Source organism: Trachypithecus francoisi, unplaced genomic scaffold, assembly GCF_009764315.1.
Source record: "Trachypithecus francoisi isolate TF-2019V2 unplaced genomic scaffold, Tfra_2.0 Lachesis_group5, whole genome shotgun sequence".
NCBI lineage: Eukaryota > Metazoa > Chordata > Mammalia > Primates > Cercopithecidae > Trachypithecus > Trachypithecus francoisi.
This window is the reverse complement of record NW_022681470.1, coordinates 6830553-6850703: the sequence shown is the minus strand read 5'-3', so window position 1 is coordinate 6850703 and position 20151 is coordinate 6830553. Positions and strand designations below refer to the sequence as shown.

The 20151-nt window shown below is 39.8% G+C and overlaps 2 protein-coding genes across 2 annotated transcripts in view; both read right to left on the bottom strand.

Moving 5' to 3' along the window:
- Positions 1-19688, bottom strand: part of OPN3 (opsin 3) — a 47459-nt gene extending 27771 nt beyond the window's left edge. The window contains exon 1 of the mRNA XM_033200788.1: positions 19174-19688. Within this exon, the coding sequence (XP_033056679.1) occupies positions 19174-19546 (373 nt within the window). The 5' untranslated portion in view covers positions 19547-19688. The remainder of the gene's footprint in view (positions 1-19173) is intronic.
- Positions 12531-19313, bottom strand: CHML (CHM like Rab escort protein). The gene is made up of 2 exons (XM_033200787.1): positions 19174-19313; positions 12531-15358 (listed from the first exon to the last, which is right to left on the bottom strand). Exon 2 carries the CDS (start codon positions 15046-15048, stop codon positions 13078-13080), a length of 1971 nt encoding a protein of 656 aa, XP_033056678.1. The 5' UTR covers positions 15049-15358; positions 19174-19313; the 3' UTR covers positions 12531-13077.
- Positions 19689-20151: the final 463 nt, after the last annotated feature.

The window sequence follows — 20151 nt, the reverse complement described above, 5'->3', positions numbered from 1 at the left end:
TGTATTATTCTTTGTATTTTTCTGTATTTAAAAGTTTTTAAGAAAATTACAAAATAAAATTCACAGAGGATATGGGGGTACAAGTAGTAGACAATCAGAAGACTGGCTCTTTGAAGAAAGAATACAGTCGTAAGTCAAGGGACAACTGGGGATGGTGGCTTGGTTTGTCAACTGATGGGAATGATCCAGAAAGGAGAGTTAAGGCTGTGAACGAGAGGTGACAGGTAAAGTTTTATATTCCTTGCACATCTGTGTGACAAATGTGAGTTCAATTTTGCAACCTCACATTGGGAGAGTGTGCAGCAGTGATACTTAATGAGTCACCTATTCCACTACCTGGCCCTGGAGCATAACTGGTGTTAAGGAAAACACAGCTGGAAGAGGTGGGAAAGTAGGGTTCTTGGGGGCAGCCAGGGTTAAGTTAAAGTAAGGAGGTAGAGAAATGTGCAAAGATGTAGAAGTTATAGGGGAGTGTACTGCTCATGAAGGGAGGATCCAGGGGGTGTACAGTGGAAGCTCAGGATTGGAACAGATCAATAAATATAATGGGTCAAAAAAAAAAAAAAGATGCGAGCCCAGGCATGGCCAGCTGGAGAGGTTTTCCCTTCTGGCATCAACTGATTTTCGCAGGAATGTGAGGTACTATGGGATCAGTTCTGATCATCTTCTGGGGAGAGGCAGGGTAAAGAGTGTTCCCAGCGTGTAGGTCCTGAATTGCTTGGTGCTATGTTGATTTCTGGAATATGTGCTCTCTCAGGCTTCGAACTGAGGACTTTTGAATTTCTTTCAATGTTTCACTCCTCTAACAGTGCTGTGGGAAGACAGAGTGAGACATAGTGATCAAGGGCACTGGGTTTAGGTTCCATATCCTCCACTTTTTGTGTGACCTTGAACAAATTAATCTCCTGGTGCTTTAATTTTCTAAATGTAAAATGGAGTGCTGATATATCTAACTACCTCACAGAGTTGAGAGAAAAATAAAGAGTTCATTAATATGCATAAAGCTCTTATCACAGTACCTGGCATATGGTACACACTAAGAGTTAGCTATGGACATTATAATCAGTGTAGCTATATATTTATATGCATTCATGATGCTCTCCTTAGGTTAAATTCTTGACAATATAATTGTTAGGTAAGAAGGTGTGCAAAATTTTAATGCTTTCATATAACTTGTCAAAATACTCACCAGAAGATAAATTAAATCTCGCTACCATATCATCTGATACTTGTTTGATTCCCTCTTATTTATGTCACAATGCATGACAACCCACTACCCACTCAGGAATCGGTTACAACAGTCCGCTGTGTACCTACCGACCCACAATGCAGGAGTGCGGCCTGGTGATCCACATTTTAAAGAGGTCCCCATTCAATTCATTAGCAGTCTTCAGTTTAAAACCATTGTTCTAGCATTTCATCAATTGATAAATCAATTGCTAAAACATTGGTTTTACCCAGTCTCTTTGCAATGTTAACACTTTGGCCCACGCTCTTGCTAAAATTCCTCTTGGCTTCTGTAACACTTCCCTCTTCTGCATCATCTGCTATTTCTATACCGCATGCTTTTTCCCTTTAAGGAGCAAGTAAGTGGGTAATCTTATGTAACTGGCAAGTCCAAAGTGGCACTGGCTTTAAGCACAGTGTCCAGTACAGAAATATGTGGGCCACGTCATCTAGGGGCCTGAAGCAATGCCATCCGGGCTTTGGCTCTCTCCTCTCATCCCTGGCTTAGTTTTTTTGTATTTGGACAGACTCCCTGGCAATCAAAGTACTGGCACACTCTGACTCAAATCCCTGAGCTTTCAGAAGCCCAGGAGGATTTTTTTTTTTACGTCTATACCTAGAAATCTTAAAAAAAAAAAAAAAAAAAAGGACAATCTTTATGGCTCAGGACTAATCCAGGGGTGGGAGTTACTATGCCAAATCAGACAGGGTACCATGTTTGCATTACCAAGTCCACAGCTTTTAATTTTCTTCTGATTTCTCTTCCATTTTTTGCAGTACTCCCATTCAGTCAATCACTAAGTCAGGCTAATTTACCTCAACAGTTCTCAAATCTGTCCTTTGCTGTCCTGACTACTATTGCCCCAATTCAGACTCTCACCACCTCTTGCCAAACTATTTTAATAGTCTTCTGTCTGATCACCCTTCTCCATTCTCGCCTCTCCTTGATTCATCTTCCATACAGATACAAAGAAAAGCAAATGTAATCTGTTTCCTTATTTCATACCATTAGGTGCTTCTCCACTAGGACAAAGTAGTCAGAATTCCTTTGAATGGCATACAAAGCCCTCCAAGATCTTCCAGAGCCATCTACTGATCACCCTGTATGACCAAAACTAATCCATTCGCTTTTCCTCAAACCCTGTTTCCAGTTAAACGAATTACATACATTCAGATACCAAAGCTGAAATTTTAGACATTCTCGATTCCTTTCCCTCTCTACCGAACTTGTAGACATTTTCCAGATCCTGTATTTCTGTCTTCAAATTGTTCTCTGCCTCTTTCATTCCCTTCGTTCTGCCCTCTCCAGGCCTTATCACATTCTTCCTCGTTGCCAGTCACTTGCCTCCAGTATCCACAGCTTTTTCCCAGCCTCCTCTCCACTGTCACCAGGCTAACCTTTGAAACATGTCTTATCAAGAAAAACCTTCCACAGTACCTCATCCACTGAATAAAAGTCCTCAAATCTTAGCAAGTTATTCAAGGTTACAGACACTGTGGACCCTCTTCCACCAGTCCTACCTCTCCACGCCAGGCCGGGCACTCCATGCTCCAGACACTGTGGACCCTCTTCCACCTGTCCTGCCTGTCCACACCAGGCCAGGCACTCCATGATACTACAATGTGAACCCTCTTCCACCTGTCCTGCCTCTCCACACCAGGCCAGGCACTCCATGATACTACATTGTGGACCCTCTTCCACCTGTCCTGCCTCTTCACGCCAGGCCAGGCACTCCATGCTCCAGACACTGTGGACCCTCTTCCACCTGTCCTGCCTCCCCATGCCAGGTCCGGCATTCCATGCTCCTGCCATGCAGACTGTGTCCTCAATGCCTCCATGCCTGTTTCTGCTATTCTTCCTACACGGGGTGTTGTTCCTCGTATCAGCCCATGGAAATCCTTCTCAACCACCAGGGCCAAGCAGAAACACCTTTTCTTTTTTGAAGCATTCCTAGATTTCCCTAGTAGGACAACTCTGTTTATATACTGTAGAAATGATCACAGCCTGATTAATATAGTGGTTAATTGTGCATCAATGTCAGGCCCAATAGCTTGAGCATTCCAGTACTTACAGATTCTGACTTTCAGAGAGTTACTGAGCCTTATTTCTCATCTACATATGGAAACGTTAATACCTACCTCACAGAGTTGCTTTAAATATGGAGACAAAATGTGTGAAGAAATCAGAACAGTTCCTGGCACGTCAACAGTTACCAGCGTTCCTGGACTTCACCAGACACCTCCAAAGGCACCACATGACATCTCAGTATAGCATGTACACTAAGCTTAGGGGTTATGGAATCAAACTGCCTGGGTTTGAAGCCCATTTCTACCACTTACCAGCTGTGTGATCTTGGTCAAGCTCTTTGTCTTCATGTTGTTTACCCGTCTGCAAAATGGGGATAATAAAATACCTACCCAATTGGGTTTTCATGAGGATAACATAAAATACATATAGCAAGCAAGGAGAATAGTACTTGGCATCCAGTTAGTGCTAAGTGTTAGTACAATTTCATCTCTGTATCCCAGAGTCTAGCACAGAAACTGGGACATGGTTCTTGCTCAACAAATATGACATTGTAGTGAACCCTATGCTTCACTTGGCAGTGTCTAGTTAAAGTTCTTCTCTGCGTTAAGCATACTGACTCATTCCATTGCAATTAAGTATTTTTTAGAGTTAATACCCATCTACAAAATGCCAAGCTGCTGCCTATCTCATTGCTTGGTGAACCACCAGTGAGTGCAAATGTGTGTACAATTATGGATGGTTTATTTAGTCTTGAATAGGCTTCTCTGAAGCCATAATATTGTTATATACATATAATTTGATTAATATGCCAATAGTCTGTCAAGTGAAGAGCACCCCTTCCAAAAACAGTACGCTAAAATGTTTTTACATTGATTTTGAGGTAGTTGCCATGCATAGAAAGATTGCCTCTCATTTCTACTAATATAATTGCTTTGCAGAGGAACTGTATTTCTGGATAAAAGTATTTTAAAAATACCAAAAACTGCAAATTTCTAACCTATACCAAACTGGGGCAGGATGAAAAATATTCTCTAATTCTCTGACTTTTGTTTTGGTATCTGTGTTATAATAAACTACCAGAAGGAAGCCACTGTGGATTGGTGAGGGAAGGGAGTGGGGACCTGGGGGACCTATTTGGGAGCAGCAAAGACAGCAGTTTCCATCAACAATGATCCTGTTGAAGAAGCACTGATAGGGGTCAGAAAACCTAAGGAGGAAAGCAGATTCCTTACAAATAATCACCACTTGCTCTAGTGCAGTTTTTCTCAACTTGGCACTTATCGATATTTGGGGCTAGATAATTCTTTTGTTATGAGGGAGCTGATCTGCACATTGCAGAACGCTGAACAACACCCCTGCCCTCTACCCACTAAATGCCAGTAGCATCTGATTCCCAGACGTGAAAACCAGAATGTCTCCAGACTTTGCCAATAAAAGGCCAAACACTCTGGTTTAAGAATCACTGCCTTAATGGGAGAAAATTAGCAAAGTTATTTAGATGGAACCTCTTATATTTAAATGTGCACTATTTTTAAGTAGCTTTATTGACTCATATAGACTTACCCTAAAACTAATGATCTGTACTAATAATACAAGAAGCCAGGACTATGACTGCAATATCTTTTACCAGAGATGGGTCCTAGCGGCCCTCTGTTCCTCAGGTTGGAACCTAGAAGAGTGTGAAGGCAAGAGGATGACATAGAAGAAAAGAGCCACTGGAAACTGATAGCTGGTCTTTCAATTAGCAAACCATTTGGGGGATACCTGTGATATATAGGCAATTGCAGGGAATGCAGAGGTACTATACACATAGACTTTGTTTGAAAGGAGATTACAATCTCCTGACAAACTATTTCCAGTTCAATTCTCATCTTTTGCTTTTTTACTTTTAGTATCTGGTTGGTACTTACGTTTCAACAGCAGGGGCCATTACAAATAATGTTATGTAGTTATAAAACAAGAACAGAACAATGTACAGCTCGTTTCTCCATAATACTTCACTTAAATCATTTTAGGAAATTAACTGCATTATTAATTGCCTAAAAACAAGACTCCAAGCACCTTCTCAGCCAGTACATTCCCCCAAATTTTTCCTTTATAGTTGGTAAAATACTGCAATGGTTACACAAGCTTTAACTGTAAATTTAACTTACAAATATAGTAAAATTAACTTAATGATAAAAAATAAAGTTTCCCCATACTGGGTAATACTTATTTTTATGTCAGAGATGAATAAGGAACAGGTAGAAGTCTCAAATGAGCAGAAATAGAAGAAACAGAGAACTCAAGGGCTTTAATTATATGATGTGTAATAAAAAGAACTGGCATAAAACACACTGTACTAGTATCCTCAAGGATTATTTAAAACTATAAAATGCCTACATATGTATCTCATTCTGACTGAATTATAATCAGGTATTCATCTTCCTGCTACACTCTGTCAACCCTGCACCTCTGAATCCAGTCACTCCTCTGATATGCATGCCTTTATTATTAAATAGCTGTCCAGAGTGTATTAGAATTAAATATATATTTAGCAACAAGCAAACGCCAGGAGTCATAGGACATCAGCAGGGACCAATGAAGGTATTATATATAAAGATTTTAAGCTCTTGACGTATCAGAATAAAGAAACTGTTTTTCTGATTTCAGGAGTGAACTTAGTAACTCCCTTCTCCTCTCTCAATCACAGTTGGCCCATTTGATTGTAATTACACAAATTGTAATTTATAGGATTATTTTGCTATCTGTTGAAAAGTCAATCTATTCTAAAGTTCCAGAAGCCACTGCTTTTTAAATAGTGTTTTATGTGTTATATATTCTTACATGTAATAAGTTACTCTTGAGATGCAAGCAAAACAAAACAGTAGCATTTCATTTCCCATTAATGGGTCTAAATACAAAGTAGGAGAGTCCAGGTGAGTCACTTAACTCCTCCAGGTTTTATCTACAAAAAAAACTGGTATAAATATCTGCCCTTTCTTACCTTACACAGTTGTCCTGAGGATCACATAAGAAAATGCAGTTGTCAGGAAAAAAAGCATACCCACAAATGCTGGAGCAGAACTGTTGTCATATATTTTTGTTATGGCCAAATTCTTTCAGGTGAATCACTCAACTTCTGTACTGTTCATGCCTTACAGAAAGCTGGAAGTACTGTGTCCCCTGCTGTTGAAATGTGAATACATTTGGTTGTTGGTTAAAACGAAATGAACTACACTACAAACGCCTCTTTATAATGGAGGTAAAAATACTAAAATAAAAATCTGAAAATCTTCAGAGGAAGCAGCTACCTCCACACAATAGGAGCATGACTTTCACTTAATCCATCGAGATGAAGGCAAATAAAATTAATCTTAATCAGAATTTCTTCGTATTGAAACTGTATGATCTAATTTCTTTATACTTCCTCTCCCTAAGCCCTTGATGTCCTGGGCTCCTGGACTCAATCCCCTGGAGCTCCTCTTGGCTCCTTCCCCAGGAAAAAGAAAAAATTTCCGATTAATCTGAAAAACTTAACTCACTGAATGTCATCCGAAATAGACTTCAGAGAGTGTTAAATGATTCGGCTTTTGACCTTTAAGCCACCTGTTTTCAACTGTGTAGTAAGTTTTGGCGCCTTTTAAAAGGGATGCCATGCACAAGGCACAGAATTCTGTTTTGTTTTTTCTTTTGCCAGGAAACAGGAAGTGCTAGTTACAGTGGGGCGTGAGATAGGTAAAAAATGTCTTAAATGCTCATTAAGGTAAAATGACCTTACTTTAAGGTAAACATTCCAACAGAATGTTTGTCAGGTACAGAGCACTTATTTTTATATTTCTAATTTCCCAGAATAGTGCCAATTCATAACCCCCAGTAGGTGTTCAATGGATGTTTATTAAATTAAATCACCTTGATTTGGATCTCTCAGGCTGACTGGAAGAAAGGGTCGGTCACATCCTCAGTCCCCTGAGATCTGGCCTTTGCACAGGTCTCTCTGCAAACAAGGTTTGGTCACACATGAATCCATGGCTTTTAAGATTCCCAAGTGACATGTTTGCATTTAGGGGCATATTTTAATTAGTATATGATGTCTTCATGCCTATGTCCTAGAATGTATTACTAATATTTCTATTACTATTCCTTAATGGTGATCAACTAAGAAAAAATAAATTATGAAGTCCATCTTGACCAAGAATTCCCTCCCACCAAGATTTGTAAAACTTTCTGCCACACATATTTGAAGATGATCTTTTTTAACACCTAGAAATGTATATTTTAACTTAAAATAGAATTTTAGAAACTTCTAAGAAATCAGTAATTTTCTCACCAATTCAGTAAACCACTTTACCAATTAATCTTTTATTTTTTATTGCATACATCAATATTTAACAGAAGAAAAATAAAGAACCCCTAATGTTAAACTGAAGTTAATTACATGTTATCTTCTGATTCTTTTCAATGTAGACCTAAATTTTCACATATATCAGTAAACATAATTTATGTTCTTATTAACATTTTTGAATCTCACACTTTTTTGCATACAATTTTACATATATCAATATTATTTAGTGGCTATATAACATTCTGTGATAGCACTAGCAATACACCAAAATTTACTTAACCATTTCCCAATTGTTGGGCTTTTTCCCCCTTAAAGTTATCTCAGTGGGGTCGGGCGTGATGGCTCACGCCTGTAATCCCAGCACTTTGGGAGGCCTAGGCGGGAGGATCACAAGGTCGGCAGATCGAGACCATCCTGGCCAACACGGTGAAACCCCGTCTCTACTAAAAATACAAAAAATTAGCCAGGCGTGGTGGCACGCACCTGTAGTCCCAGCTACTCGGGAGGCTGAGGCAGGAGAATGGCGTGAACCTGGGAGGCAGAGCTTGCAGTGAGCCGAGATCACGCCACTGCACTCCAGCCAGGGCGAGAGAGCAAGACTCTGTCTCAAAACAAACAAACAAACAAAAACGATTATCTGAGTGGAATTGCTAAAAACCTTTGTACAAATAGTTTTTCTTTCTTTTAAATATTTTCCCAGGCATATGCCACTCAAAGCGAGTATGTCAAAAGATAGATCGGTTATAAAGCCCTTTTTATATTATAGTCTTCTACATAGTTCTCTTAAAAGCCTACTAATATACAATGCTGCTGCTATGAGGACACATGCAATTAAAACAATTTTGCTAATACAATAGCATGAACTAAGTCAAAGTTGCATTTTTAATATTAGGAAATTTGAATACCATTTGAAGAACTGATTTTTTATATCATGTATACATGATCTCTTTATAAATTTGCCTAAAAGTACAAACCCTTATGGATATGTATATAGTTTTACAAAAATTGAGTGCATCCATGTGTAATGCAAATACCTTCTTTTAAATTCCATCTTGTTTTGTCTTTTTCCTATTTACTACAAATTTAAAATTTTTTCTCTTAGTTGATCTACCTTATCAATTGCCATGAAGTTCCTTTGTACCACTATTGGTGTGAGACTTGTAGTCTTTATTTTTCTTTTTATACTTAACATTTAATTCATTTGGAATATCATATGTAAAGTGGATCTAATCTTTCCACACTGACATCTAGCTAGTCTTTCCACCAGCAGTTATTAATATTTCTTTCTTTCCATTGGTTTATTAGTTTTAGTTAAACTTTATACTTGGCACCACAGAATATTCAGAAAGGTTGCTTAATAGCATGTTTTAAGGATTTGGAGGCAAGACTCCCATTTTTTCCCCCTAAATTAAAAAAACTTACATCATTGCTTGCTTTCCTAAATAATTTATTACAATTATGCCATATTACACACAGCAACCGTTGGAATGTTAAATGAACTGTAGTAAATTTCATACTAATGTCACATATTGGCATTCCTTTGGATGTAGCTTTATATTTTAATACACACTATCTAACTTAATCCTCACAATAATTCTGTGAAGTATTTCTATTCTGTAGATGGTGAAATAGATACTAAGAGTGACTTTCCCAAGAGTATACAACTGGTAAGTAGTGAAATGAGAACTGTAATTCTGGTTTTCAAAAAACTCCCATCTCCCCATGTACTACTTTTCCATTACACCAGCATGGCTCCCATGGGCGTTTGCTCATTTTTAAAAATATAGCTCCTTAAACTTGCTTCTATTTAGGCATCTTTCTTAATTTATCTCAATGTATATAACTTTCTTTAAAAGTCTCATATATATTAATAACCAAACACTTTTTAAGTTGCAGTTTGTCACTGTTGAGATGTAGAAAGGATATTTTTAAAAATTTTATATCCTGCAACTTCTTGAATTAGTCTTTTATTGTGAGTACATTTCTATAAGTTTAAGCAGTTGTAAAGCCATGTTAATAGAAAGTATTTATGCTACTTTCCTTCCTTATCTTCCTCATTTTGTGAATGCTGGCTTTTACTGCAATGACAGGTTTCTTTAACCATATATAAAAATGGTGCCAACACTGTTTACGTTCCACTTGAGGAATGTTTATGTTTTCCCAGTAGGAATAGTAGTAGTTCTTGGTTTAAGTACTTAACAGACTCCAAGAACTCTATGAAATCATTGCCAGAAATAATTAAATCAAGGGTGAATGATTAATTTTTGAAAAGTTATCTGTAGTTAATACTTTGGATTTTTACCATGTGTTCTGTTGATGCTGATTTAATGGCTGTTCTGCTGAACACCAGCCTTATAATCCTGAGTGATAGCAAATTATTTGCTCTATTGTTTGCCAATATTTCATTCTGCATTTTGCATCTGTTGAGAATAAAATCCTTCTAAAAATGTCTTTTAGTATTGAGAACATATTTGCCTCAAAAGACAATCTGAAGCATGTTGTCTTTCATGATAGATGGATAGACATTATTTAAACATTTTTAAAAGTTCACCAGCAGGCCAGGCGCGGTGGCTCAAGCCTGTAATCCCAGCACTTTGGGAGGCCGAGACGGGCGGATCACGAGGTCAGGAGATCGAGACCATCCTGCCTAACCCGGTGAAACCCCGTCTCTACTAAAAAATACAAAAAACTAGCCGGGCGAGGTGGCGGGTGCCTGTAGTCCCAGCTACTCTGGAGACTGAGGCAGGAGAATGGTGTGAACCCAGGAGGCGGAGCTTGCAGTGAGCTGAGATCCGGCCACTGCACTCCAGCCTGGGGGACAGAGTGAGACTCTGTCTCAAAAAAAAAAAAAAAAGTTCACCAGCAAGTCCATTAGGGTCAAAATCCAACCTGTCAGAAAATTATACTGAGTTATAATATCCCCTAAATTTTTAAATGTTTTTATTGGTATAACTTCTCATTTCCCACTTATTTTGTATTCAGTAAGAAGTATATTCATTTTCTTCATTTTTAAATCAACCTTTATTTTGGACTAATTTTTCCTATTTCTATTATATTCAGCTATACCATCTTTTGCAACTTCTCATTGTTCCTTTCCTCAATTTGTTACGAATAATTTGTGATACTGAAAATCTCTTCGGTAGATCTAGAATACCTTTCACTGTCATTTTATTTATCATCTTATGTATTTCTCATTTTAATTACTATTTTATAGGTCTATTTCAAGTATTTCCGTTGTTTTGATAGATTTAAACTTTAGGATAAAATTTAAATATGACATTACTATATTTTTAAAAGTCAATACAATCCATGACTTTGCTACTTTAAGTAAGTTGTCAATTACTTAAATCTGTCTGGTCTCATTTTCTTCACATATAGAGGAGCAAAAAATGAGTGTATTCCGAACAAATTTTGGCCTGGTAATATTTTTTATAACACAATCTTCAGATCAAGAGATGTGTTACTGAAGAACATTTTCTTAAAACTTAGCCAAATTCTGCTTCAATGAGATCCATGCTCTAAAATACATTTGTTTAGCTCATCTTAATCTTCACATTTCTCTGATTCAATAAGCTGCAGGACCAGTGTGTGCTTTTCACCCTGGCAATGCTCGACTAATTTTCGTGGGCACTTTTTCTTTCTCCTGCAGTGCCTACACTCTTCTAACAGTGCATGTTAGTAGAAAGATCAAAGGTTTTAGAATCACAAAAGACTGGGTTCCCATGTTGGCTCTTCCACATACCAGATTCTGAGCAAATTACTAATAATTCTCTATTTCTTCTTTGAAGGTGATGTGGTTTGGCTGTGTCCCCACTCAAATCTCATCTTGAATTGCAGCTCCTGTAATTCCCACGTGTTGTGGGAGGAACCTGGTGGGAGATAACTGAATCATGGGGTTGTTTCCCCCATACTCATGGTAGTAAATAAGTCTCACGGTATCTGATGGTTTTAAAAGGGGTTTCCCTTTTCATTTAGTTCTCATTCTCTCTTGTCCACTGCCATGTAAGACATGCCTTTCACCTTCCACCATGATTGTGAGGTCTCCCCAGCCACATGGAACTGTGAGTCCATTAAACCTTTTTCTTTATAAATTACCATCTCAGGTATGTCTTTATCAGCAGCATGAGAACAGACTAATACAGAAGGTATATGCAAATCTGCCTCACAGGATTGCTGAGAAACTGTCATGAGAAAGCATAATACTAAGTACCAAGCACATGATAAATGCTGTTTCAGAGCAAAAACTGTCACAAGGATCATCCTTCTCTGCCTGAGGAATGGAAACTGGACTAGAGGAAAAGCAAGTTCATGTCTTCTGACAGCTCCACAGGTTTTCACTATTAGAGTACTACCAGTTTTATGATGTTGGGTGGTTCTGGGAGAAAAAAAGTTTCTATACTCTAGATAACAGCTAAGAGGCAAGAAAGATTACAGAAGGTTGTTACTTCACAATTTGGGAAGTGGGACACAACCAAAAGGGCATGGTAAATCCTCCTTTGATTCATTTCTATCAGTTATGTTAGTAATATTAATTAAAGTGGTAGAGCCAACAAGGTGGTAGGTTTCATTCTCACTGAAAAACCTTGGGTAATCTATTTATAGAGGGTTTTATAACTATCTGTAATCCCAGGTTAAAAAGACTTCACTCTGTTTCTCCTTAGGAATTTCAGAATAGCCCTTCTGAAGTATCTTCTCCTGGGGCACTTCATTTTTCCTTTTGGTCTAAGTTACTTGTTGGAAGCTCTTTAAGTGCCAGAGCAGGGCTCTGCAGAAATTTTCTGAAGTATTAAATGAGCTTTTCAGTCACTGATTGAACTCCAATTCTTTTTGTAAATTAGAATACTGTGGTGGCATCATTGCCTCATCAGTTACAAGGGTAAAGTGGGTATTATAAACTTCAGACCTTCACAATGAATAAAGGATCATGCAAAGTTAATCTTTTAACGATTATAGACAAATGTATTTCAGTATCATATTGGCATTTGTATTAGTTGCTATTCCTACCACCATTCTATACATTTATATTATATGCAACAGATCCACATAATTTACCATTTGTGTGTGTTTCACTATTTGAACAGGCCGCAGCAACGATAATAGCTGCGAAAGTAGTTAAAATATTACTTGGGTATTACTAATTGTTCTATAGACAAAGATAAAATCTGAAGATCATTAGCAAATACACCATTACCTTTAAGCTGAATTGTTAATACGGAACCCTTACATACATACCCAATACTAAAATACAGCTAACTCTGTTTTAAGATTATGGGTCATGTAGCCCATTCTAAACAAAATGTTCAATAATCAATAAATCACTCATTGATAGGTTAACAAAGATATTCAATGCTGAATGTCTGAGAGTTAAAGACAACATCTGCACAGCATTCATCATATATAACCACTTCTAATTACTCATATGGGAAACTGTCCTTTAAATGAGAATATTCTGATGCCATGAAGGAGGTCCAAAACAGCATTTCCAGATTGCTCTTTTCTAATTTTGAAGGTGCTTCTCTGGGCTTTCTTGGTTTTTGCTTTCCTCAGAGGATTCTAGTTTGGCCACTATTACATTATTGGTTCCAGGAGACTCTGGCTGCTTATCATCGCCATCAAAGATAATGTCTTCTGGATTTGGAGGTGGAGGGCAGAATTCTTCAGTTGGAAAGATCTCCTGGAAAAGTGTTTCAGCTTGCTTGACAGCGTGCTCATTTCCCAGGCCACAGTCAGGCCCAGAGCAGACATAAACATTGGAAGGCAAGCCATTATATGAGCTTCTGCTGATTCCCGAGGAATCTCTCATATTAAAATAAAGAGCCCACAAGAGTCTTGGCTTTGTAAGTTCTTCCTTGTTTATTTCTGTTTCAGTATATGGAGTGAATAGTTTCTTCACCACTGATTCTAAGTCTTCTCTTGCTGTTTGAGAAGATGAACATGTCAAATGTACCAGATAGGTGTCCTTCATGCATGTCATGGTTGAAGAACATAATTCTGTGACCCGTACAGCACAAGCTCCTGGCTCTGCTGGAGGAACTATCAGAATGGAAGTCTGCTGATCTGAATCTGTCTTTAGTATAGACTGATCTGTAATAAGTACTGCCCTAGAGATCTGCTTATACTGCACATTTGAGCATGTTTCCTCAGAAAGGTAACTGTCTTCCACAATAAAATATTTAGCATTTATTCTTTGACCAAAGTGATCTATAATTGCTTTACATCGTCCAGATTCTTTGTCGACTACAAAGCATTGTACTTTATGACGAAGACAATAGATTCCACCAAAAACTGCACACATCCTACAGAAACACTGGGGAATTTCTCCTTGGCCATATAAGGGAAATAAAAAGGGAGTGTTGCCAAACCGTCCGAGACACTGAAGGAAGTTTTTAATTGCGTTAAGGCCATCTATTGTAGTGCAAGATGATTCTGATGTCATTGCAATTGAGTGCAGTACAAAATGTTGAAGGTTGGGAGTTAGTTTTTTAGTTTTTAAGTATTCTGAAAATGAACACTGCCTAAAAGCTTGGTATTCATCAGGATGTTGTTCATACTCTAAACAAAATGTGAGAAATTTCATTAGCATCCTCTTTTCAACCATGGTGAGTTCCCTGCTATTAAAGACATCTGCTCTGGAACAAGGCACTTGTTCTACCTTTCCTTCCCGAAATGCAAGAATCCTAGTGACATTTTTAAATTCTATATAACGACTAACATCTGATTTGATTAAAAGATCAATTAGCAATCCTTGAGAATACAGCAGTTTTGATACCAGATCAATATTAAACCTCCTCCCTTCTTTAACTATTTGAAGGTAAGTAATCCTATTTCTAATTGGTTGATTGGAATTATCTTCTGTAGATTTGCTTTTATCTTTATTTCCATCTTTATCTGAAACTGTGTGCATACAAGTTTTATCTCCACAATACTTTTCCTTCTCCACTGACTTCTCTACATCAGTTACTTCTAGTGAAATCTCTCTATCACTTTTCTGAGTGTGTTTGGCAGACATTTCATCGCTATTAAAATATGATGACTGGCTGTCTTCGGGCAAGCCTGCAGAATCCAGAACTTCAGTGAAGGTACTAGACACCCCTGAAGAAGGATTTTTCTGCAGAGCACCAATCTCTTCAACATTGTCCTCCATATCCTGACTGGCATAACAAAAAGCTTCTGTGTGTTGGATAGTTTCATCCTTCTTGCGAAGAGAGATGGCTTCTTCTGTTTCATGGATCAGGTCCTGCCATGCAACAGTACTTTCTTCCCCAATGTCATTGTTTTGCTGATACTCCTTCAACCAGGTTAGCAATCCTGAAAAGCTGAAACTAGCCCAGTTGCCTCCATAGTAACTTCTTGAATCAATATGCAGAACTCTCTGACCAATTCTTGAACATGCAGCTGCAAGGATGGATTCGGGCAAACCTGTCCCTATTATAACCACATCAAACTCTGTGGGAAGATTGTCCGCCATTCTAGGAAGTAAAAGTGTCTGGTGACAGTTGCTGATGAAAGAAATGAGGTGTGATTATACTGTAATAAAATCTGTCCTTCTGATGTTCCAGTTTATCCCAGAAGCACTGAAGTTGCAGGTCCTAGCTGTTTAACAGTTACCCTTTTAAAATATATTTTTTTCCTTATAAGTCAGTAGCATAAAAACATGAGCAAGTACATCTAATCACATCTGAGAATACTAAAATGGATGTGTGGTTTCATTTCTGCATTTCATCTTAGCAGTAAACGTCAAAATGCACCATATATGCATTTGTGACTGGAACTCTTCTCTGAAAGAAGAAAATTCAAGAAAGAATACATTGTAAACAATATAAGAGAAAAATAATTTCATGCAACAATGACAATCCATTGGAGTATGACTTTTTATTTGGACATAAACCTCCACTAAAGCATGTCATAAATGCTTTCTCACATATTTTCTAATTTCTTGAAAATGGACAATAGAGATATAACAGCTCTCCCAAGAATCAGGCAACATAGTAATAGAGAATGAACATAATGTTCCACAAAAATAAAGAAGAAATAACATAATACAATTCTCTAACTTCAGCTTTTAAGAAAACTATCATGTGAGTAAATCTATACACAGCTGTGAGCTTAGACTAAAAGGAACGTATGGCTCCATTGTTTATAGAAACAGATTATACACTATGTACATACTGCCACGATTAAAAATATTTCTGTGGCCATTACAGTCTGTGATTCCAGAAGAACCGAATATAAGACCTTTTCATGCCACAACCACCTTAGGATCTCATGATAGCAACATGAGACTATTTCTACTCAATTACTAATGAGATTATTGTAAAAGGATTAATTCAGTAAAACAACTGGCCATTTAAAAATATTTAGGCTCATAAAAGAATAGGCCTGAGGAGGAAAACCTATATATTAAAAATATGTATATGAATGTACACATGCATATTAGTGTAAGTAAAAAAGGAAAAAAGTATATAAGTAAAAAAGGAAAACTCCTGGTTTCATATTAAAATATCTTAACATAAATAATGCCTACTTCTAACATTTGAATACAGTGATGTTTGCATTTTGCCACTGTCTCTGCAACCCTGAATCTCTACCCCAAGCAAAAGGTCTATGTAAACATCCTCTGCCAAGACTAATGTTGTTTGTTCTTATTTTTGAAGGATAAGTAAAGAAAAAAAAAAAGGCTCTCCTGTTAACTTTGAGCATAATGCTGGTTACACTCCACGTGCAGAAGACATCTGTGTGATGCCTCGTGTGGCCAGAGGTAGAACGACTAAGGTACTGAAGAGCATACTCACCTGAAAGTCTTTAGGCTAAAGTATTATATACACATTACTGCTAAACTTTCTAACATTCATCATTGCACTGGTTTGAGCTCTGGTTTTCACTACTGTTAAACCTACTGAAATATAAATCAGTACAAGCTAGACCTGTCTAGGCCAAGATGACTAATAATCCTGGATATTAGTAAAACAAGCCATTCAGTTGCAACTTAAATTGCGTAGGGCACAGACCTGTAGTTTAACTAAAATGGCAATCCTAACAGTCCTGTCTAGTCAAAGCCTGTGTCTCAAAAATATCAAGGATTCCACTCATTTTTGGCATTCCCTAAGAAGCCAGGAACTAAGTACAGAATGAAACAGTTGCCTGGCCCACTCAAGTATAAATTTAAGTATGTCTGAATTACTTATTCTGCTTCTTCCAGCAGGGTGTGAAGAGGGAGACTGAATCTATGATGGTATCTGAAGAGGTGTAACCATAGTATATGCTGCTTCTTGGCTTAGAAAGATAGGGCTCAGGGTAGGAGTAAGAGCAGAAGACACAGTCAATAAGCGCTAAGATCAGGCACGTTCTAACCTACAGATCTCAAAGAAGTCATCAAAATGCAAAGCAAGTAGGATGACCTTACAGAGCATTAAGCTGAACTACCCAATAATAGAGATGAGAGAAGTGATGGTTTGAGAGATTAAGTGACTTGGGAAAGCCCACACAATACATGAGCCACAGGATCAGGAACAGGATCCACTCTTGTGCCATCAGGCCAATGGTCTTTCCAACAGATTGGGCAAGCCTCTCCAAAAGGCTCTGCATCAAGAAACTACTTCCCTCATTTTTAAATGTCCTCCCCTTCAATACTCCACTGTTAGGTAGTTCTAGCTCAGGGATAACTATGCAGGAAGTGCCCTCCTTTTCTTCATCCTTAACCTGGATCTAGAAGCACAAACTCTGGAATTCACTCCAGGTAAAGGAATTGTCTTTGCTAAAAACTTTTTAAACTCTGTAGTAACTTCACTACTAACTTGCCCCCCAGGGCTTAAAAAAGTCTCTGAATCTCTTACCCCAGAGTTTCCACCTCTACATTAAAAACTGGGAGAAAATCATGGTTGAAAGCACTAAATGCCCTGAAAAACAGGGCAGCCCTTAGGCAAAAACCTAAGTGAACTTAGAAAATCACTAGGTTGGGACCCTAAGAGGGATGGTGAAGAAGAAAAACAGGAAGGGAGAAGTGACTAGGAGACACACGAGGGTGGGGTCAGCAGAGGAAAGAGGTGAGGAAGAGGGTGGATGACAGCTAGCACTTATAAAGAACTCAGTACACCCTTGTGTTCAAACTCCCGGGAACGAAAACAGAATTTTCCAGCACAGAAAAGGCACTTCCAAGAAAAAAGAACTTTGATGTCTGAACAAACACCTGTTGACTACCCGGGAGAACACTACTGATACTTTAGGCTTGGGCTTGAATAACCTTCTTAGCATTGCCAAAGAAATTGCCTGATAGGTATTTTTAAATTAATATAAGGAGTGTAATCCCATAGCCATCCATATCACAACCTACATACACTTACAGTCCCCCTCCCTAAATTTCAAATGTTTGTTCAAATGAAATTATCAGATTAAAGCTTATGAGGGGCAGGTAGGAAAATATAACCTCTGAAGCAATCAAATAAAATCTACATTTTCTATTTCCTTCAAAACGCCAAAAAATGAATCATTACAAATATAATATCTGGGTTTGTCATAGCATAGAGGTTACTGAATAAGAAAATACTTTTGATAATTCTACAAAGATTTTGTTCTTCCAAACCTACCAATATAAAAGCAATAAAGTATCAATGGATTTCCGGATTTAAAAAAGGAACTTCTTTAAGCCTTGAGAAATACACATTTCTATTTCAAATCTCCCTACAAATGAAATTCCTGAGGCACGCAAAAAATAATTTCTTTCCTACGCTTCCTTCAATGATTTGCTGAGTTGTTGATCATCCTTCCAAACATCATGTCTTAGTGAAACTTAAATCTTCCATAAGAAGAGTATTGTCGAAATAAACCTTCAACAATCAAGTTGTACTTAATGAAATCTACCGACTGCAGAGCTAATTACAGTATTTGTTCACCTGAGATGGTATTGGCTGAGCCATTTGTAATCTCACCCGAGATTGTGGTGCGCTGGAACCCATCTATAAGGAAAATAGTAAAAACAGCTTATAGGGCACATGCCAATTTGCATTCTGAGGACCTGAATGAAACTGTCTCTCTCCCTAGAAAGCATTCAAAGGTTTACAAGTACTAATGAGAAATTTTTTTTTTACACACTGCTATTTTAGCTTTCCACTCTCATTTTAGAAAACAAATAGCAGTATATGAATCTAATCTCATCACCCCCTCCAACTTTAACGAGTTAATCACTTTTTTTCTTGAATCTCGACTCTACAGGCCCTCGTCTCATTCCTCAAAGTGTAAAAAAGTCGTGGTTTCGTGCCTTGTTGAGTGATCTTAGGAGGTAAAAACAAATGACAAGAAAGGAGACGGGTTGGGGTTTGGGGTCAATGTGGGGGCAGATGAGAGACCACAGGAATGGAGTCGTGGACAGCGCGGGGCGGGAGGGCGCGGAGGAAGAGGAAGGCACCCGACATGCGGCTGGGGTTGAGCAGCGTCAGGAGGCGAGCGGGCAGCGGGGCGGGCTCGGACGGAGGGCGCGGGGCCGAGCGGGAAGCCGTGCGGGGCGGGCTGGGGGCAGGCGGACGCACGGAGCGGGCGGCGGGGCGGGGAGTGGAAGTTTGCCGAGGGGAGACTGCCTTCTCCTCCCAGTCCAACTCACCGAAGAGGCTGCCGCTAAACCCGTCCCACACGCAGCCCACGGTGTCCCACACCCAGCCGTTCCTCAGACAGGACACGAAGGTAAAGGTGACCCCGAAGAGGGACACCAGCAGGTCGCTGAGGCTGATGTTGACCAGGAGGAGGTGAGTGGGAGTGCGGAGCCGCTGGAACTTGTAGTAGAGGACGAGCACCAGCAGGTTGTTGCCGACGCCCAGCAGCCCAATGGAGCCCAGCAGCAGCGCCAGGCGCTCGTAGGTGCCGGGGCTGAAGAGCGGCGCGGGACTCAGCGTCCCCGCCGGCGCCGGCCCCTCAGCGCCCGCGGCCCCGCCGCCGTCCCAGTAGCCCTGGCCGCCGCTGCGGTTCCCCGAGTACATGGCCCGGCGCCGGCGCGCTTGGCGGGCGGAGGCGCTCAGCGTGCGGCGGGGCTCGCGGCGCGCTCCGCACTGGGTGGGGCTCCGGCTCCGTCGCCGTCTCTGGCCATTGTGCACTGAGGGGCCCGCGCTACCGCGCGCCGGGCCCGCCCTCTCCCCGCCCCTTCCGCTCGGCGCGCCCCGTGGCCCCGCCCCTCCCCGCGGCGCGTCCTCGCTGCTCAGCTGCTCCCGGGGCGTCCTCTTAGCCCCGACCCCGCGGGCGCGTCCTCGTGGCTAGCTCGCCCCGCCCCACACTGGCCGGGCCCCCTCCGCTGGTCGGCGTGGACGCGTGTCGCGGGATGGCCCGGGGGCCAGGGCCGCAGGGTAGCCTCGATGGCTCGTCACATCCCCACCTCCCTGCACCCAGCTTGAAAGCTTCGTGTCCACTGACATACTCATTCACTCACTTATGCATTCATTTATTCCTAAGTATAAGCGCCTGCGCCCACCACGTGCTGGCAGGAATTGGGCTTCTCCCCTTCCTGGGAAGCTGTAATAACCCACCACCAGCCTACGAAGCCCATCCCACCTCATACACTTAATGTAAACAAAAGCAACACATTGAAGAG

What these genes read in the sequence shown, in the direction of transcription:
- CHML (XM_033200787.1), bottom strand. Translation starts at nt 15,048, where the DNA reads ATGGCGGACAATCTTCCCACAGAGTTTGATGTGGTTATAATAGGGACA.